The following is a 22,328-nucleotide window of genomic DNA, read 5'->3' on the forward strand; positions in this document are numbered from 1 at the left end:
TTCTGACGAAACCTTCTTTACTTTCGGCGTCATGTTCTCTCGGTGCCGACCCATTTCGGTGCCGGTATCTCGGTGCCGAACCTGCTCGGAGCCACTATCTCGAGCCCGAGATTGATGTGTGGCGGTATCTCGACCGGAGTCGGATGACTTCGCCCCCAGCGTGCCCTTTTTCGGTGCCGATGATCGGTCACCTATTTTTCGGGTTAAGCCATGGCCTGTTGGCGGTGGCGTCCCCTGGGCTTTAGTGGTTTTTTCGTGAGTTTTGTGTTTCGACGTCTTACTCACGATTTTCAGCGTTTCTTCGGGATCGATCTCATCCGAGTCCGATTCCTGGATGGAGAATGTTTCTTCCTCCTCCTCGAAATGCTCTTGTCCTGTCGGCGCCGACGCCATTTGCAGTCTCCTTGCTCTTCAGTCTCTTAGTGTCTTCCTGGACCGAAACGCTCGATAGGCTTCACAAGTATCTTCCTTGTGTTCCGGCGACAAACACAAGTTACAGACCAGATGCTGATCTGTATATGGCATTTTGGGCAGAAGCGGAATGGGGTCCGTTCCATCAGTCTTGAAGAGACACGTGGCCGGGCCGACCAGGCCCCGACGGGGGATCGAAAAAACCCCGAAGGGCCACCGGAGCTCCTCAAAAGTCGGTGTCGATCTGTTGTAACTAACCCGATACCGAACGCAAACAATACCGACGATTTTTCCGAGATTCTAACTAACTTTACGACCCGAAACACGGAGCGAAAAGGAACACGTCCGAACCCGATGGCGGAAAAAAAACAATCTAAGATGGAGTCGACGCCCATGCGCAATGGAGCCGAAATGGGAGGAGTCCCTCGGGCTCGTGACTCGAAAAGACTTCTTCGAAGAAAAACAACTTGTAACACTCTGAGCCCAACACCAGATGGCGGGATGTGCACAGCATGTGTATCTGCAGCTACACATGCCATCGAACATATATATACTGCTTTATTGAATTACCGGGGACTCCCATCTCGACGACGGGGAATGATTCAAGCATGTGAATCTATGAACGATCCAATACTGGAGAAATGAGAGTTCTGTGGCGATTGTCCAGCATGGCTGGCGGGTGCTCTCACCTCCCAAGAAGGGAATAGAAAAGGCTAAAAGTGATACCTTATAGAAAGCTGAGAAAATGAATGACAGTAACACTCACATGCTGCTATCTCAAGATTTGAGCGGTTATCTGAGCAGGAGTGCCAGGATCAGACACACAGAGCTGCATGTGTTAGTGGGAAAAGAGGGGTGCCACCAATGGGAGGCAGGCTGGGGAAGGGCTAGCACGCTTTTTAATCCCCACACATTTTCTGGGACTTCAAATGACCACAGATGGAGCGAGGGGAGGGTGGGTTAATGCGTAGTTAGGTTGGTGTTTGAACATTGGTTTTCACAGCTAGGGGTAGGAAAAATTGGTGGGAGAAGGATGATATTGTTTTTGGGGTGCTAGGGAGAGGGTCACTGATGACACTCCCTAAGCTTGGCTACTTTCAAATAAGGGCAAGTGCGCCATGGCTGGGGGGTTGACCTCAGGGACCCAAATGGAAAACAAATAATTCTTTGGAGGAGAAACAGACATTCACAGGATGTGGGGAGGGGAAGAAGGCATGGTTCACAATCTCACACTGATGACACATCAGGTCTATCATACTCACCACGGAAGTAAAATGGTTACAATAGTGAGCTTCAATGTGAAGGACCTTAATTCTCCTGTTAAGTGGTGTGAGATCAACAACCTTATGAAGGAGGGCCGGAAAGACATATGCTTATTGTAGCAGATTCATACCACCAGACTGGCTGGCGTAGGCTCACCTCTAGATTCTTTCCACAGTAATTTTTCTTCTTCCCCACAACAAAAAAAGGTCTAAGTGTAGCAATTTTATGAAGCCATTCCTTTATCAGAATAATCACAAATATAATCCTAGATAACGCTAGAGATCATAGCCAAATAATGAATACTACATGCACTATAGTCTCCATATGTGGCTCCTACACTAATCTAGAAAACTTCCTGCAGAAATTTGGCGGGGGAATTATTATTGGAGGGGACATCAGTCTTGTCATGGATAGTCAGAGAGATCGCTTCCAACAAAGATTTGACTGTGTGCGAGGGCAGTGAGCTGGGGGAGGTGTGTCTCTTAGATGCCCGGTGGGAATAACACAATGGTGTAGTATTACTTCCATACCCACCTGGATCATTTCCTCATTAGTGCAACTTTCCTGGCACACTCAAAGGGCACCACTATAGGTCACACAGCATGTCAGATAATGCCCCATTGACTTGCCACATCCAATCTGAGATGGCTCCTGGCAACTTAAGGATTTTCTTCTTCAGGATGCAGTAGTTCGATTGGACTATAGAAAGGCCATAGTTGACATTATGACTGACAATGACACCCCAGTCACAAAGTTAAACGTTCTATGGCACGCCTTCTCACCGACAACCTGTGGGACATGTTCATCTCCGAAGCCTCCACCTGAAAAAAAGTGGAGGGTTTGTGCGAGGAAAGAGCTGGAGACCCGCCTACGAAAAATGGAGATGGAGCACAGACATACTGCTTCCTCCAAAGTTCGTGGAGAATCCTGAGATTGCAATATCAAGTGAGAGCTCTAGACCTTTATAAGGCAGAATATGTCCTGCTTCGAATCAAGCAAACATACTATTCCTCCAGAAATAAGTCAGGTAGGCTATTAGCCTCCCAATTGTGGGTGAAGGTGGCTGCAGAAACTATGAAGATGACAAGGTTCATGGGAGAGTTTGTCTACGAGGGCTAAGTAATTTCAAAAGATTTTTCGGATTTCTATCAAACCGTGTACACCCGGGAGCATACACTACAACCTGAGATGGAACCATATCTAAGCTCACACCTGCAAATCCACCTTAATGGAAAGCAGGTATATTTTCCAAACTCGACTATTGCACCCGAGGAGGTCATAGCCTCAATTAGGAACCTAAAACTAGGGAAGGTGCTGGGGCCAGATGGCTGTTCAGCCATCTTTTACATGGCCTATGCCACTACCTTGGCCCCATCCTATGCTGTTTATATAATGAATTAGGGTCATCTGGACACTTCTCTGACACTATGAAAGAGGTCTCTATTTTTGTAATACTCAAACCAGGCAAGGACCACACTAGGTGCTCATCCTATAGACCAAACTCATTGTTGACCTTAGGTGTGAAAATCTTTACAGGGATTTTGGGAACCAACACATGCATAGAAAGAAAATAAACACTCTCTTGTCTGCTCTTGGTGCAGAAAAGATGTTTGACATAGCTGATTGGTTGTTTGTAGTGAAAGTATTACAGACAATGGGTATCGGTCAAAGCGTGCTTCAGTGGGTATTGGCCAGCTATCGTTCCCTTAGAGCATAAGTCAAAGTCAACTATGTTAGTGTCGCTCTGACATGCATGGAAAGAGGCCTAGAGCAGGGATGCTCCCTCTCACCATTCTGTTTCGCTCTCACAATGGATCCAGTGGTAAATGCTATCTGTCGGTTGAAAAAGAGTGGGGAGGGCTGGAGGGCGCAAATGGGGTACTAAAGAGTACTAACTCATTTTGCACGCCAATGGCATTCTGGTATCTCTGTGAAGCCAGGAACAGTCTTTGCAGCTGCTTCACAAGGAGTTGTAGGCCTACCAGTTAGTCTTGGGCTTTAAAATCAACATTGCGAAGTCCAGGTCCATGCTACTTAACTCACCTCCACACCAACTAGATGCCTAAGAAAAAATAAATATCTAAAATGGGAGGTTGAATCAGCGTCTTACTGATACAGCTGGATCACTCTACAACACAGGTGATGACAAATTACTCACGATTATTGACAAACCGTAAACCTCTCTCCATCTGGCGAATGCCCACTTCTTGTGGCTGGGCAGAGGAATTGCTGCTAAGACGATGCATTTCCTAAATCATTTTATCTGTTTCAGACCATCCCTTTGATGGTCTCTCAAACCTTCTTGAAACTGCTTCAGGATTTAATAAACTTCATTTGGTAGGGAAAAACCCTGTGAGTAGCTAGAAACACATTTTACTGATCTGCCCTGAAAGGAATACTAGGGGTCCAGCAGATCCTATCCTATTGTAGAGCTGCTCAGTGAGATACTTGGTGGAGTAGGACATGTTGAGACCTCAAAACAGTGGTGGCACATCGATCACCTAATAGCTGTTATAGCTTTATGGCAGGTTCCATGGCAGTTGGGGGCTGTGCCTCTCCCCAGCCACTAGGGTTAACCTTTCGATCTCAGATGGGCTACATTTCCCTCCCATGTTACCCCCTTTTGCTCAATACAGATTTTTCACTTGCAATGGGGAAATATGAATTTCAAAAGTGTAGGGCAAGTAGGTGTGCCATGGCCGGCTCCCTCAGTTGGGGGGTGGAGGTAGCTATTAAGCCATTAGAGTACATGAAACGACAATATACTCTACCAGAAACTGAATGGTTCGCTTATTTTCAAGTGTGCCACTGGGTAACATCCCTCAATGAAGGCAGGAGTATCTCACCCACTTTTGGAGTTTGAAAAATGGCTTGAAGATGGATGACAGGCCTGCCACCTCAAATCTTAACTATATAGGCACCTTCTAGGTCTTGAGAACAAAACACCAGCAAAGAAATGGTGGGCAAGAGAATAATTCAAAGATATCTCACTTAAAACTGGGAGAGGCTCTATGACAAAGCGTCAACTGCTTCCAAGTGCATGAAGGTAAGTCAAGCTCATTATAAGATCCCTACAAAGTGGTACCAGGAAAGATCGTTAAGACAGAGTTGCATCTACATAAATATTGCCTGACATAAATATTGTGTTCTAAATATTCTTTATAAAAATTGTACATTTTCTACTATCAACTTTAATATGAATCTTTTTGAAGCAATATTTAGGACATAAATTTTATGTCGGATGATATTCTGACAACAGTATTCTGGGTCCACATCCTCGACGGATTGGGACATTCTTCTGTCAGAAGCCTTCCCACAGCTCAGGAGGCTACTGCACATGGATTCTGTGGGTGGTTGGGGCTGGTGAGGATGGAAGGGGAAGCATGCATTTCTATCTTCTGATAACAGTCATCACAGCAGCAGGACACCCTCCGAGTAGGCCTCATGTAGGTGTACAGGCAATGGATGGTACCCACATCTCAGTGGCCCCAACAAAACACCTCCCACCAGCAAGATGTTATTACTGGCTTCACACAAAGGTTCACTGGAATGCATCAGAGAGACTACCCCACCCCTTCATGCGGCTAACAAAGAATGAACATGCAACAAACAATGCACACTGTCTCCCTCTCACTGCTCTACCTGTGCTCCAACCACTCCTCTATTCTTTGGGCTCCATGAATTGATGCTGTGGTACAGCAGGGCTGGAGCATAAAGCAAGAACAAAAGAACAAAAAAATAAAACAGGGCTGATATGAGGCTGGATTTCAAACTAGTCTACCAAATCAGATTTTCACCAGACCACCCTTTGAACTCTGAGCAGATCTTCACCTGACTGTCTTTCCACCCCGATTACTATTGTTGTCACTTACTACTAAGGTGCCTTCCTTATTGGCACTTCCTGTGAAGCCGCGGCAACCCGCGGCATCTCCTGATCGGGCTGCGGTGGGAGCCGTGGTCTGTGTTAGGAGTCGCAGGGCCCGTGGCGGCCCTTTTTTCCGGCCGTGGTCCGTGTTAAGGGTCGCGGGGCCCAGCGCACAGCGCGGGTGTTGTCGTGGGTTGTCTGCGCCCACCACCTCACACACTTACCGGGTGCCCCATTTCAGGGCCTTCGTTTCCTCCTTCTGATTAATGGAGGCATGCCTTCTCCTTCCCAGCACACCATGCACCTCTCTTTTTCCCTGCATGCATCTGTTCCCTTTTTGCTATGGTGTCTGTTCCTATCTGTTGCTATAGGCCCTTCCCAATCCAAAATGGTGGTGTTACTTCTTCCTGTCTATCACTTCCTGTCTAGGGGTATATAAGGGGAATCAATTCTTCTTCTCATGGCGCTGCAACACTTCTGCTGTGGTGGTCACGCTCCGGCTGGTCTTAGCTTGGACTCCAGTTGTTCCTGTTTTTTCCTCTGCTTTCCAGTATTTCCAGGCTTCTGAGTGCAAATTCCTTGTGTCCTCCTTCTGTTCCAGGGAGTTCCTATTGGAGGTTTTTTCCCCTTGGGGTTTTTCCTCTAGGACTCCTTCTGGAGGGCACAGACTGTGGTGGCGTACTATTGTCAACAGCACCGTGGCTACCGGAAGGGGTTGCCCCTACCTCGGTCAGAGTAGGACTTGCAGGAACCGGGGCCGCACACCATCCCTCTCTGATCCAGACGGTAAGCCAAGGGTGAATCGTGACACTTCCATCCGACAAGCCTGGCCCTCGGTCTCTCTGTGCTCTCTGTCTCAACTCACTAGCCAAATATTCCCTCCCCTTCAATGAGGTGCACTCTGCACACCATCAGTCTCTCCCCACCACACCACCAAAGCACTTGCCTTGGGATGATTACTGGTGGAGGTTCCACCAGCCCTTACTGTTATAGAAGGGGACTTCAACTTAGCACATGATACGCAGTTAGACAGGATGAGTGCCAAACCAGAAGGAGAGGCCACAGTGGGAAAACCGGAGGGATTCACACAAACACTGGGGCTGACGAGTATTTGGAGGGCCATTCATGGGCAGGTGAGGGAATACTCCCTTCACTCACACCTGCATGATATGTTGTCTAGATTATATTATTTACTAACACCACAAGATACCCTGGGCAGGTTCTCAGAGGACAAATATGGCACCCGAGGGATTTCAGACCACTCCCCATTGATTGCTACACTCACCCTGAATAAGGCCAGGGAGTCCCAGAGTTGGTGGATGGCAACCTGGCGACTTACTAACACACAGGTGGCTACTAAACGCTACTTCCAGGAAAACAGGGCCACAGTGAAAAGTGTGATTACACTAAGGGAAGCATATAAGGTAACAATCATGGGGGTACTTATAGCGGGTGTGGTGGGAGACAAGAGGGAGTGGCTTAAGTGGATGACGATGCTAGAACCAGACTTGGAGCAGCTAGAGAGGGAATAGGGTGCCTGCCATTCGGCCCCACTCAAACGTGCCCTTGACCTCAAATGTATAGAATACCGAGAAGTGAAGCGTCTTGAGCGGAAACATGCTATCATGTCGAACAGAAACGCGTCTACGAAGCGGGTGACAAAGCGGGGAAACTGCTAGCATGGCCTGGCAGCAGGGAAAGTAAAGGGATGCACACTCAGGAGATCAGACTAGAGACAGGCGAGGTAGTGCGCAGGAGCAGACAGATGGCAGAGGCCTTCATTGCACATATGGGCACATTCTATGAATCGAAGGTGAAGACCTCAGAAGAATAGGTCAGTGATTTTGTGAGGGAGGGCCCAGTGAAATCCTTGAGTCCAGACCAAAGTGCGGCCCTGGAGGCTGAATTCACTGTGTCTGAGGTCACAATAGTGCTCACACAAATGCAAACAGGGAAAGCTCCTGGTCCGAATGGGCTGCAGGTGGAGTTCTTACGCAACATATCCAGGACAGAGACTATGCCTTTGCTTTCAATGTACTTAGATGCCTTCCGATCCAGTGAACTACCTGCCGAGATGTGAACACGTAACTGTGGTCCTCATTTAGAAGGCGGGGAAACCCAGGGATAAATGTGACTCATACAGGCCAGTTTCTTTGATGAACGTACATGCAAAGATCCTTCCAAAAGTGCCTGCGAACAGACTGCGCAGTGGTGACAGAACTCGTCTATGCGGACCAGACTGGGTTCACGCCATACCGATCGATGCGGCTAAACTTGAGATGCCGTCTTAACAACATAGCTCTGGTGGGTAAGGTCGAGGAACCATGGGATATTGTTTTGCTAGATGTAAATCAAACTTTTGATTTGGGGGAGTGGCCCTTTCTGTTCGTAGTACTAGGAAAAACGTGGTTCAGACCCTGCTATCTCAAATGGGTCAAACTACTCTACACAAGACAACAAGCTAGATTAAAACTTAACAGCTGGATCTCTAGCGACTTTTCCATTGGGAAGGGGGAGAGATAGGTTTGTACTCTTTTGCCAATGCTATTCGCATTGGCCGTGGAACCGCCAGGGAAGCTGCTGAGGATAGATGCCCAGATTTGGGGGTGACTGGCAATTCAGGTTGGGCGGAATGAATATCGCTTTATGAGGATGATATCATGTTATACCTGACTAAAACGGTCAAATGCTTGTCTGCACCCGTGATATATTTCTGGTGTATGGCGAGTTCTCCATCTTCTTGAATAACTGGGAGAAATCGCTGTTGTTCCCGATGAGGGACTGGGAAAGGAAAGGAGACATGCCGCTAACCCTGTGAGTGGAACTGCATAAGTTTAAATATCGGTTCATATCACTCTATGAGGAAAATCTCCTCTCCCCTGCTTCAGATCTGGAGGACATGAAACAGTGGAGCCCAATGCCACTGGCCTTACTGGGTAAGGTGACTAGGTTTAAAATGATCGCACGCCCTCGTCTGCTATACATCCTACAAAATAACCCATTTAAACTCTTGAGGACATTCTTTGCTTGGGTGGATGCCTTTATGTGGACACTCATCTGGGCAGGAGGTCAATCCCGAAAGGTGATATCAGTCCTGCAACGTTCCAAATTTGAAGGAGATATAGCGCTCCCAAATATTAAAAGGTACTAGGAGGTGGCTCAAGTCAGCGTAGTGAATGACTGGGCATAAGCAGAATGGGATGATCCGGCGTTTCAAATGGACAGGTGGGGTATGGGTGACCAGAGCTATGTACTGCTCAGCTGGTAGATACGCACTAGGATATGTGGAGACTGGTAGGAGCCACACCTGATCAGATGACGCAAGGGCTATTCACATGTCTATGTTAGTAAGAGATTGCGGGCACCTTTACAGGGATTTGTACATATGAATAATCATGATAATGTTGTGGGGTGGGAGGAATAGGGAGAGAAGTCTGTAATGTTCAGAAAGGTGCTGTGTAGTTCTTGTGTCACTGCATTATTGTTTTTGTATTAACCTTTGTTATACAATAAAATCAAATTAAAAAAAACTCTTGCTACACTTCATCACCTGATTCTTCCATCACTCTCGTCTCACCAGCATGTATTCCCTTACTCCAAAATTACCACTGCTATTCTTACACCCTAGAAACCATCAGCTTTCACTTCATACCCATCCCAGCGCTACTGTGCCAACCTTCTCCAATTTTTTCCCAAAACTCTAAAAAGAACTGTAGTTAACTAATTCACCTAAACCTTTCCTACTACGGTCAAGGTTGTGAAAAGAGCACTGCAAGAACACCTCTCCTGACATATGCACTTCACCAAAACTGCCCTTGTGCAAGACTTCAACATCTGCACCACAGCACATCACGACCACCTTATCCCAATTCGCTCTGCAGCCTTCAGTAATGTGGCTGAGAAAAGTGCCCTTGTTGGGATGGTTACCCCCAACCCCATACTTTTTGCCTGATCTTGATGGTGACTTGACTGAGTGTGTGCTGGGATCCTGCTAACCAGGCCCCAGCACCAGTGTTCTTTCCCCAAAACTGTACAATTGTTTCCACAACTGGCATCCCCCAGTACACAGCTAAGTCCCTTGTCAAAAAGGCCCATGGTACCAAGGGCCCTGTGGCCCGGAAAAGTCCCCAAAGGCTGCAGCATTTTATTATGCCACCCTGGGGGAACCCTCACCAAGCCCATGCACACTGCCATTGCAGCTTGTGTGTGCTGATGGGGAGAAAAAGTAAAAGTCGACATGGCCGCCCACAAACCACTGCCTGTGGCATAGGTAAGTCACCCCTCTAGCAGGCCTTACAGCCCTAAGGCAGAGTGCACTATAACACAGGTGAGGACATAGCTGCATGAGCAATATGCCCCTACAGTGTCTAAGCCAATTCTTAAACATTGTAAGTGCAGGGTAGCCATAAGAGTATATGGTCTGGGGGGTTGTTACTACAAACTCCACAGTTCCATAATGGCTTCACTGAATACTGGGAAGTTTGGTATCAAACTTCTCAGCCCAATAAACCCACACTGATGCCAGTGTTAGATTTATTGAGAAATGCACCCAGAGGGCATCTTAGAGATGCCCCCTGTATGTTAGCCAAAGGGCTAGTGCAGCACTGACCAGTCTGTGTCAGCTTGCCACTTTCAGATGAGTTTCTGACCACATGAAGTGAGAGCCTTTGTGCTCTCAGTGGCCAGAAACAAAGCCTGTCCTGGGTGGATGTGCTTCACACCTCCCCCTTACAGGAACTGTTACACCTGGCAGTGAACCCTAAAGGCTCAGGCCTCCTGTTACAATGCCCCAGGGCACTCCAGCTAGTGGAGATGCCCGCTCCCGGTCAAAGCCCCAGTTTTGGCAGCAAGTCTGGCTGGAAAATTAGGGAAAGCAGGGAGGGATGACCACTTCAGCTGGGACCACCTCTAAAGTGTCCAGAGCTGAGGTGACCCCCCTCCTTGCAAAATCCTCCATCTTAGTTTGGAGGGCAGGGACCAGTAGGATTAGGTCTGTGCCCCCTCCCCAAGGGGAGTGGACACAGTAAAGGTATAGCCACCCTCAAGGACAGTAGCCATTGGCTACTGCCCTCTGACCCCTGTAAATCCAGGATTTAAGGGCTCCCCTGCACCCAGTTCGTAAGATTCGTAGCAACCTCACAAGAAGAAAGAAGAAGGACTGCTAAGCTGAAACCCCAGCAGAGAAGACTGAAGACGCAAATTGACTTGGCCCCAGCCCTACCGGCCTGTCTCCAGCTCCAAAAGGCCTGCAAGAAGAAAGTGACGCATCCTGAGACCTTTGAAAAGCCTCCAGAGGACTGCCTGCATCACAGAGGACCAAGAACTCCCATGGTCAGTGGCCCAGTCCAAAAAGAAACTGCTTCTAAGGACTCCAGAACCGCCCAGGATCCGCAAGCCCTGCCCATTCTGCACCAGACATCAATGGCCCGAGTCCAGGTGGGCCAACCGACTAGAGCTGCTCCCTGGCAATTCTAAGTGCCCAACCTGGGTTGACCCCTGCTGTCCACCACAACGTCACCTTCAGCCTGAATCCAGAGGACCCCCCTGACCATGACAGAACCGGACAAAGATTCCCGACACCAAAATGTATCCCTGCTCCTTGGGGAATCCGAAATTCGGTGGAGCAACGTCCTGCAGGTGGCCCTCCTCTTTGTACAGGCTTTGGTTTCTGTGAACCGACCCCCTAGACGTCAGCTGCTGCATCTTTGTGACCCCCATAGTCCCTCTATAGGAAAGCATTGAGAGCTGTGTTTGCACCGTACACCCGGCTGCCCCTGCACCGCTGAGGTTGTGTGTTTGGTGCTGACCTGGGCCCCCGCAGTGCTCCTCTAAGCCCCCTGGGGCTCTGCACCTGTCCGGCCCGTGTTGCCAGTGGTGGGTATTTGGGGTTAACTCGAACCCTGACCAGTGGACCTCCTAAAACCCGGAGACTGGAACAGTATGTCTTGTACTTACCTCAAAACTGTGATAACTTTTCTTCCCCCCAGGAACCGTTTCTGAAAATTGCACTGTCAAATTTTAAACCAGATTATTGCCATTTATTTGAAAACTTTATAACTTGCCAATTCCCACCAAAGTGGTATTGATAAATATGTTGGATACTTACTCATGTACTTACCTGCAACTTGAATCTTGTGGTTCTAGAAATAAATTAACATAATATATTTTTGCTATATAAAAAACAATTGGCCTGGAGTTAGTCATTGAGTGTGTGCTTCTTCTATTGCCTGTGTGTGTACAACAAATGCTTTGCACTACCGTCTGATAAGCCTAACTGCTCCACCACACTACCACAAAAGAGAGCATGAGTATTATTTACTTTAGCCTCTGTTAAGCCTCTTGGGGAACCCCTGGACTCTGTGCACACGATATCTAATGTATAGCTCATATACAGAGCCAGCTTCCTAGAGTGGCCTATAACATTTTTGTCATCTCGGTCTTTGTGGTATTGTGGCATTCCTCTATCCTCACAAACCAATCCTGCGTGGTGCTCTGTTACCTCTGTCACGTTCGCAAGTTGGGTGTCTCCAAAGGGTCGGTTCTTCTCTTCTGATTGCAGACTGCGCTGGTAGAACTATCATCACTTCATTTGGCTTCTTTCACTTATGTCCTGATGAATGACCCTTCATTCTTCTCATTCTCCTAACTACTCCTATTTCTTCAGATTGACTATCCAACTACAGAGGACTCTGAGCTGAAGCCAAAACTGATTAATTCACTCGCCTTCTTCACAGCTCCAATAGTCATCTCATGATTCACCTCTTTTAGAGATCTCGCCACAATGATTGCCTCTCTACTAAACGCACACAAGACCCCACCCTCTCCAGTCATCCAACCACAACCATGAGCAGTACGCTACTCATCAACAAGTTCAACCACTGCTACATTCGACAGCTGGGCTTTCTCTTCTTAAAAACGTCATTCACTCAAAGGCTTCACCCTCCATCATCTAATTTGACAACATCAAGCCATAGCCATTAGGTGCATTTCCGGGTCTTGAAATCTACATCACTACGGCCACTGCTCTTCCATGAATCAACCAGCTGAACCTTCTGCACCATACATCCCTGTGATGGATGAGGTTCAGCCATCGTATTCTCCTCTACATTCAGCATTTGATCCAAAAATTAGAGGCTTTTCAGTTACCAGTGGACTCTAACTCAGGACCCTACAGTTTTCCTGTTTCATGAGCAACTGATAGATAATCATTGCGGTGTATGCATGCTTTTCTAAAATGTGCAGCACTCCTGCTAGAAATGCTCAAATAATTCAAACATACCAACACACAAACAAACATTTCTCTGTGCAGCACAATCGCCCACAACACTGCCTATGCATATTCCTGAGATTTCATGGTCACCCCGTCCACTCCCCTACCCCACATCCCCCGGGTTCTTCCATCAGGGTCCTCACCTTCTGCGTGGAGGAAGACATCGCAGAAAAGTCCTGCTTTTTGCTGGAGATGGAGCTGAATGAACGTGGCACGAAGTAAGCGCGCGCTTCTGTAAGTGATGTTTGACATGTCAGCCACGTCACTCTCCTGCAAGAGAAAGCAGCATAGAAAACTCACACACTGCACAGATCTCAGGCTGCTGTCACAGAGTCCACAAACTGTGTCTAATTACATGATAATTTCATCCCTTTGCAGATCAAACTTTTGTCTTCTGCACACATCACGTCTACGCTTGAGGACCATTCAATCCTTGGACTTTCTAAAAGTTGATATTTGGAAAAGTGACAGGGGTAGTCTGGTATTGCCATCAAATGTATTTCTAAAGACAGACCCAGTGCCTTCCTGTGGGCAGCTGATGCAGCCCATTCAGCATGGGCTAAAACAGTCCAATGAGGAGTTTACTTTGATTTGAAGTTATGATTCAGAGAGTGCGCACCTCCACCTTTACCCCCTCTAGGTGCACTGACAGCTATAAAACCAGGCCCAAAAGCATACTTCAACACCAGGAAATCTCTCCCTTACCTATGTCTTCAGGGCAAGGCTTTCAAACTAAATGCATGGTAAGCCACTGCTTGTGCGAGAGCGCTTCAACACTACAGCAAGAAGGTTAAAAATGCTCAAAAACACAAAATAAAATAGAAAAGCAGCATACTTATCTAGATAGACATCAGCAGCAGAATCACAGCCCAAGGTAAGGCTGAACCCAATAAAACCACTGTGGCACACTTTATCATGTGGGTGCCAATGCATACTGTATGTGTATTTATGTGGTATTTTTGAAGCAGAAACTTAGCCAAAACGCAGCAGAGCACTGTACATGGTCAAAGTCAAGCATAAAGTCAATGAATGTGTGGTGTCTAAGTAGATTAGGCCATTTTACATGCAGATCCTATGGAAGGTTGATGTATGATCAGTCAGCAGTGTTCAAGGCAGGCTGTATCCTGGTGCTATCTGGGGTGGTCGTGAATAAACGCATCTCTGCCTTTATGAGGAGTCACCATTACATTCTGGAGACAAAATTGATGCCTCACCACAGCATGTGTAGCCCATCCATGTGCTGCTGCCATTTCAGACAAAAGAAGATGTTTCACAGCTCATGTGAGCCTGAACCAGAGAAAAAGTTTCACAGCTGATTTGGGCTTCATAGTACAAGTTTCCTGCTCGGCCATTTGTAAATCTCAAGCCAATGTGTGTTTCCTTTCTTTTCATTAACTCCGCTGAAGGTATGTGAAAATCTATTGACATGCAAACCGAACTTTCTTAACTTTTCCTTTGTTAAGGCGCATATGCGCTTCTACTTTTCGCTGCTGTATTAACAAGTTATTTCCAAAACGCATTATCTGGTAGAGACAATATCTAGCTGCAGATTCCTTACCTTTGAACTTCTCAGGCATCAGACTGGATCCGGAAGATTTTTGCGTGAGCAGTACCCCTGGGTGCCCTCAAGTGGCTTTGTTTGGTTCCGCACGTCATCTGCACCAGAAGGGACATTGTGGTCACCTATATAGGCACCACCCAGGTGCACTGATGTCAGTTACGTTTCACAACTTTCCACACCAGGATCACAGCACTATGAATTCACTTGACGAATGTGTGTCCAAACTACGGCCCTGAAAAGGAGAATCCTTAACTTTAAAAATCTGTCCACAGAGCGGTGACCATGAGTGGGTCTGTAAGGAATCTGCAGCTAGATATTGTCTCTACTACATAACCTGTTACCAAGGTAAGATACTTGTTCATCTGACAGAGACTTCTAGCTGCAGATTCCTTACCTTTGAGTAGATACCCAAGCAATACTATCCTGGTGGTGGACTGCGGACAAATTTTCTATACTAAAAAGTCCTGCAGGACCAAACAGGCAAAATCCCCATCCCTGCAGACCTGACTGTCCAGGCAGTAGTGTTTGGCACACGTGTAGGGACGCCCACGTTGCTGCATGGCAGATATTCAGGACCAGGACTCCACGAGCCAACGCCGTGGTTGCAGCTTTCACTCCAGTGGAATGGGCCCTTAAGCCCTCGGGAGGCTGCTTTTTAGCCACGGCATAGCAGATCTTGAATGACACAGCGTAAAATGGTTCGCTTCTGAACTGCCAACCCTTCTTAGCTCCTACAAAGCCCATGAAGAGTTAGTCATCCACCTGGAACTCTTGTGTGTGGTCAAGGTAGAACAACAACGCTCTTTTTAGGTCCAGACTTTGGAGTCACTCCTCTTCTTTAGAGCCTGCAGCTCACTCACCCTCTGGGCACATGTTATTGCCACTAGGAAGGCTGTCTTGATGGTAAGCAACCAGAGGGGACAATTGTGCAACGGCTCAAAAAAAAAGCACACATTAGGTAGGTGAGAACCAGACAGAGATCCCACTGAGGCATAATGAAGGGTGAAGGAGGAAACATATTTACAAGCCCCTTAGGAAATCTAGTCACAATAGGGAACTTAAATAAAGAGGGTTGGTCAGGCAGCCACAGGAAGGCGGACAGGGTTGAGAGCTAACCCTTAAGAGTACCAGGAGCAGAGCCCTGCTGGGCAAGGGTAAGTATGAAGAGAAGAATACCAGAAAAAAAGAGGCATGAAGAGGTTTGATAGACTTTTCTGCGCAATACACATTTTTGACAACAGCGAGTGTATACCGTTTTGGTAGAGGGACGCCTGGCTGCCAAGATAACTTTACAGTCACAAGCTATCAACTGTCACCGCTCAATCTCCGCGTAAGGAGGCAGAGAGTTGACATGTTTGGGTGGAGGACCCTCCACTGCTGCTGCGACAGAAGATCCTCCAGAAGGGGCAGCCTGATCGGAGGATCGATGCTCATTTTCAGAAGCTCGGGATACCAGACTTTCCGTGCCCATTCCCAGAGCCACAAGAATGTCTTGGGTTCAGTCGTTTCTGATTTTCTTGAGAACTCTGGGCAGTGGTATGTTGGAATGGCGTACAGGAGGCCAGAACTCCACTCAAGACGAAAAGCTTCTCCGAGGGATAGCCACCTTGGACTCTCCAAGGCGCAAAACTGCTGGCATTGAGCATTCTCTTCAGAGGAGAACAGATCTAACCAATGCTCTCCCCACTGCTGAAAGAGTCCTTGTACCACCTCCAAATGGAGACGGCACTCGTGATCTGCTAGGCATCGACGGCTGAATTTGTCCGCCCTGGCATCCAGAGAACCTGCCAAGGGGTTGAACCACCAGGGTTATGCCCTGCTGTTCCAGTCATTTCCGGAGATGCAGAGAATCTTTGAAAAGGGCCTATAACCCCACCCCAACCTGCTTGTCGCAGTACCACATGGTGGTGGTGTTGTCCCTGAACACCTGCACTATCTTCCCCTTGACAGAGGGAAGAAATGCTTTCAATGTTAGCTGGATCGCACGGAGCTCCAGCAGGTTGATGTAAAGTCTGGATTCCACCAGAGACCAGAGTCCTCTGATCTCCACCACTCCCAAATGGCCGCCCCATCCCAGGAGTGACACATCTGTCACCACTGTGAGATCTGGTTATGGAAGAGAGAGGAGTCTGCCTCTGACACAATTGTCAGTCACCACTGCAGGTCTTTTGCAGTTCCCTCAGACCTGTTGGACCATGTTGGAGAGATTCCCCCTAATGCTGCGCCCACTGGAACTTCAGGTCCCACTGCAGAGCCCGCATATGACATCTGGCATGATCCACCAGCAGTATGCAGGATGCCATGAGGCCCAGCAGAGTCAGAGTCATTCTACCCGAAACCCAGGACATAGGCTGAAACATCGGTATCATAGCCTGAATATCCTGGAAGTGCTGCTCGCAAGGATAAGTCAGAAACTGCACTGTGTCCAGAACAGCTCTGATGAAAGGAAGCGTCTGAGAAGGAGTCAAGTGTGACTTCGGCATGGTGATAGTGAACCCCAGCGGATGCAAGAGGTCTGCTGTGGTCTGAAGATGGGAGACAATAGCCTGGGGTGAGTCAGCCTTCAACAGCCAGTCGGCGACATGAAGGTAGACACATCTAGTCTCTGCAGATGAGTGGCGACCACCGCCAACACCTTAGTGAACACCCGAGGGACGCTGGTGAGGCTAAAAGGGAGCACATTGACCTGAAAGCGCTTGTAGCCTAACTTGAACCGCAGGTAACGCCTGTGGACAGGCAAGATGGGGATGTGGAAATATGCATCCTGCAAGTCCTGCGCTACTAACCAGTCGCCTTGGTCTAGGGCGGACAACACCTGAGCCAAAGTGAGCATTTTGAATTTCTCTTTCTTGAGGAAGAGATTGACAGTTCGGAGGTCTAGAATAGGGCGAAGCCTCTTGTCTTTGAGAATCAGAAAGTAGCTGGAATAACAATGACTGCCTACTTCTGATATTGGAACTCTCTTTATAGCTCCCTGGGTCAAGAGAGCTGTAACTTTCTCTCGGAGCAAGGACAGATGATAGGAGTAGCCCCTTTGAATGATCTGCAAGACTCATTTGTATGATGTGATGGACTGCCAGTGGAGGAGATGATGTTGGAGTCTCCCTCAAACTGGGCACCCATGGTCTTGCAAAACCAAACTAGGAGGGCTTAGAGGCTGCAGCTGCCAAAGGGTTGGTGGCAGCCGACTTCTGGCTACCAGACCCATGGTGTTGGAATGGACCACGTTCATGTTCTCACACAGCTTGGGGAGCTTGCACAGGACAGTGGCTGGCACGATGGCACTCCCCTTCCATAGCCACGAAGGGCAGACTGGGAGTGAGGTGTCACTGAGAGGTTAAAGGACCTGGCCGTAGCCCACGAGTCCTTGAAGCGCTCAAGCGAGGAGTCTGCCTTCCCTCTGAAGAGACGAGTCTCGTAGAAAGGCATGTCCATGAGGTTGGCCTGGATATCCCCCGCAGAGCCAGATGTTCTCAGCCAGGCGTGGCGCCTCCAGGCCTCTGTCGACAAAACCGCTCTGCCCAGAGAGTCAGTTGTGTCCAAACCACACCCGATGGTGAACTTTGCAGCATTTCTCCCATCTTTCACTGCTTGGGAGAGTATGGTCCAGGCCTCCTCTGGGACCTGTGGCGCAACCGTAACCAACAAGGTATGGGAATAACGGCCCAAAAGGCATGCAGTGTTCACCGACCGCAATACTAGGCTGGTGAAAGAAAACATCATCTTCCAAAGTGTGTCCAGCCTTTTGGATTCCCTATCTGGGGGGTGTGGGCGACAGAGAATGAGCCATGGGATGTTGAGGCTTGGACTACTAAGCTCTCAGGGGTGGGGTGTTGGGTGAGGAAACAAGGATCACCCGAAGCAGGGGGGTGGCAGCAGGCAAGTGTCCTGTTCACAGGAGGCCCTGTGCTGGGCTTGGACTAAGTTCCCAGTAGGACATCAGTCAGTGCTTTGTTAAAGGGCAGAAGGGGTTTTCATGAGGAAGCCCCAGGCCGAAGCACTTCTGTCAAGAGATCAGTCCTGACCACCAAAGAGGAAAGTTTGAGGTTCAGGACCTCCGCTGCCCTCTTCACCACCACTGTGTAGGATGCTCCCTCCTCTGTAGCCACGGTAGGTGTAGAGAGCAAACCAATACCTGGAAAATAAATTGGTAACGGATCAATGGTTTGCAAATGGAATTGAGATTGCAAACTTGGACTCATATCCATTCCGAACTGCAATTCATTTTCATGTGATAGCGAACCCCGGAGTGCTACTGAGCCCTCATTTAACATCGAGCCCGTACATGCTTGCATAACCCGGGACCCGCCTCCGGCAGAGACTCGCCCAAGACTCCCCCCCCAGGAGCTCGCGGAGCGGGGCAGCGCCGACAGCCCGGGGGAGTCGCGCAAATTGCAGCGGGAAAACAGCACCGGAGCTGGGAAGAGGGCTGCGCTGCACACCGAGGTGAGGGCGGCCGGGAAGCGGGAGCTCGAGAAGTCCACCGAGAGGCTCGCAGCAGCCGCCCCCGAGGCTGCCCGGCAGAGGAGCAGCGCCGTCGTCGCCCCCAGAAACACCGTGACCACCAAACTGCACATACGAAGAGGAGGACGGAGGAGACGAATACGTCTCTCGACCTGACCAGAGCTCACAAGCAAAAAAACAAAAGAGAACTTGAGTGCAAAGTGATAAAAGACATCGTGCTGAGCGTTACAGGCAGTACAGCGTGGAAGCACTGCGGGAAGCTCTCTCCCAGAGCGTCCCCAGCAGCGCAATCCTCGGATGGGAATAGCGCGAACAAACGACAGCGGAGCCCATAGCCTACCTGGGTGCGAAGTGCCCGGACTCCAGCGGCGACTGTGTACTGTGGAAAAGCAACGAGAGGAACTCGCTCCCCGTCAAGAGAAGCGGAACATCGCAACCTGACATACTTCAAAATAAAAGCCCCAACTGTGTGGAACTGGTGATACGCCTTCAAAAATAAGGGCATTAGGAGGTTTTCCATTACTTCCTAGTGACTGAAATAACAGTATCAAGAGAGTGTGTCCGGAGATAAGAAGTGGGGTCCTGCACCCTTTATGTATCGTGTCCCACATCCAAGGTTGTAAATAACTGTATAATACCATATGAACGATGAAGATTTTGGCATATTGATGGTAAAATAGTACATGCACGGATACCGTCGGACTTGCTGTTTGCTGCTGGTTTGCCTTTGGACTCTCCTCTACTTCTTCGCGGGTCCCGCTGCGGCGTGAGAGCCGCTTGTGCAAAACCTACGGACAGTTTCAGTGAGGGGCTGGGCGAGTGCAGGGCTGCGAGCGTTGGGACAGGACTACGTCTCCCAGCAGTCCTGTTAACCCGCGCCTCCTGTCACCTGGCCGCTCTCCCTGCAAGCCCCGCCTCACTCACAGCTTAACTTTTCTCTTATAAATTCAAACAGCTACTTCCGCGTCGCGGGAGCGCCCGGGGATAAGCCCGGGACAAGGGCGGGACCGTCTGTGGCCGTCAGGGCACGCAGGAGGCTGGGCTGGGCCCACTCTCTTTCACCCGCATTTCCTTGATCCTACTTGGTATGCGAAAAAGGTTCTGGGTATGCCATCATCAGCCCTAGGTGGAACAGCAGCGAAGGAGGGGGGAGCCAACACTGGGACTCTGGACAACTACTTTAAATCGGTAAAGGGTGATGGAGGAATCGAAACCTCTCTGGAGATGCGTAGGACAGAGCGTCGTCGCTCGATTGAACACTTGAAAAATAGGCCCCTCAGTGACATAACTCCCTATCCTATCTCCCAAGAGGAAGGTTCCCCCAATGGCAGCCCGGATCTTTCATCCCAAGAAGACGTTCCCCTATTACTCCGGGATAGTTCTCCCATTTCTGGCCCACCTCCTAAACAAACTACGGACGCCACTCCACTATTAGTTGCCAGTAGTTCGGCAGTTGACTTATTCACCCAAACACACACCAGAGCCAAAACCAAGATTAATAAGCTAAAGCAAACTGTGGTGGCAGAGGTGTATGACCTACCACCAAATAAACGCAGAAGGAAGATGAGGGGTGGTCAGGGGAAGAAAAAGATCCCCCACTCTGATTTTGGAAAGTCACTCAAGTCCGTACCTATGTTGGACAGGCCTTTAGTTAATGTGCAGAAGGCTACTCCCCCCAAGGGTACTAATATTATTACCACTGCTTCTATTAGCGACAAAGGGAAGAGCCCACTTAACACATTACTTCCCGGTAGCTCTTTGGGGAGCATTGAATCTTTAATTAGATCACTCTTGTTGCCCATTAGCGAGAGCTTGCAGAAAATAGAATTCAGGCTGACCACTCTGGAGGCAACTTTAACCACCCTGAAACTTTTGGACAACAAACAGAGTAGAACCACTGAGTCCAATCTACCAATAGGAATCTTCCCCAATATACAAAACCCCCCGATCCACACGGGGCCTCCCTTGGGCACCACTGCCGCCCCTCTTTTACAGCCACCTATGGCTATCCCAGTGCCAATTTTACCTACTAACTCTAACATCCTACCATCAGAAACAGATGGCCCAGCACTCCAACGTATACTCCCTGGTAAGCCTGCCCCTAGACCACGAGGACCCGACTTACCACCAGAGGCTAACAGCCTCATGGTGGTGTTGGCTGGTGTTCCCTCTCTAGAATTGGGTGAAAATGAGAACTATCACTCACTCAAGAGGAAAACCATTAAATGGTTGAATTGGAATAGACCACTTCCAGCTCACCTCAACAATGAGATCATTATGGTAAGAAGGGTACCATGGTTGGGGAAGTCGGGGAAATCAATAGCAGGGGACTGTATCATTGTGTCTTTTCGAGACCCTGGAACAGTACTATACATTTGTGCTGGGTCAAATAGATCACTAGATTCTACCATACAGACTTTGCCAGTTTCTTTCTTTTTCCCTCCCATTCGCTTGCACCATGACTTGTCACAAGGTAACTGGACAAGGGTGGAACGAAGATCTAGACACAGGGGATATGCTCCACGTCCAGTTTATCGACCTTCGGAGACTCCCTTTTTGGACCACAATCGTTTTAATTGTCTGAAGGGTCTGGATGGTGTGGACTGACTGCCCCCAAACCCGAACTCAAATCCTGTGACCTTGGACAATGGTCCCAGTAAACTGCCTGATCCGGCTGAACCCACTTCTGAAAATGACCCTGTTAGAGTAATTGGTGTAGTTTCTGGCTTTGGTACTGGCTCTTCCCCCCATTCCATCCCTGCAATCTGTTCTGTGGCTTGTCCAGCGCACATGAGACTAATTTGGTGGAATGTGGCTGGTTTAGCCAGCAAACTGGGCACCCAAGATTGGATAACTTACATTGAGTCCGGGGATGTTTGCATGTTCCAAGAGACTTGGGCAAGGGAAGATTACAACCATCAAGGTTACGAGTCATTTTCCATCTCGGCTAGGTGGGAGGGTAAGGGCCGCCCCTCTGGTGGACTCACAACTTGGGTGGCTTCCCACTTAGGATGTCAGGCTTCACGCCTACCGGTGCCATCAGATGATATCCTAGTGGTTTTATTAGTCTGGCCGAACCTAGCGAAACTTGCCCTGATAAATATTTACTCTAGGCCAGTGGGAGCTTCGCGTGAATCCCCCACTATAGAGGAGCTTTCAGTATATTTAGCGGAAATGCCAAGAGATATCCCTTACATAGTGGGAGGGGATTTAAATTCCCATTTCGAGCCGTTGGTCGGTCTCGTAGAGGGATTTCCCATGGAAGAAGAGTTCAGGTGGTCAGTACCCTCTGTTGTAGCACCTTCCCCAAAGGCATGGACGCCTCTGGCTTTGCAGATTACTGCTCTCACCCTAAAGCATGGAATTAGAGCCTGCAATGGACGTATTAAGTCTGATGTACCAAGCAAAACCACGTACAATAGAGTGGGAAGAGAGTCCCGCTTGGACTATGCTCTTGTACAGATAGTGAACTGGTCTTCTATCCTGGACTTTAG

General features: G+C 48.7%; 1 protein-coding gene across 1 annotated transcript in view; it reads right to left on the reverse strand.

The window, feature by feature from the left end:
* BTBD18 (BTB domain containing 18) overlaps positions 1–22,328 on the reverse strand; it is a 134,519-nt gene that overhangs the window by 60,625 nt on the left and 51,566 nt on the right. The window contains exon 5 of the mRNA XM_069233068.1: positions 12,953–13,079. Coding sequence (XP_069089169.1) covers positions 12,953–13,061 — 109 coding nt within the window. The 5' untranslated portion in view covers positions 13,062–13,079. The remainder of the gene's footprint in view (positions 1–12,952; positions 13,080–22,328) is intronic.

Source organism: Pleurodeles waltl, chromosome 4_2 (assembly GCF_031143425.1).
Source record: "Pleurodeles waltl isolate 20211129_DDA chromosome 4_2, aPleWal1.hap1.20221129, whole genome shotgun sequence".
Classification (NCBI taxonomy): domain Eukaryota; kingdom Metazoa; phylum Chordata; class Amphibia; order Caudata; family Salamandridae; genus Pleurodeles; species Pleurodeles waltl.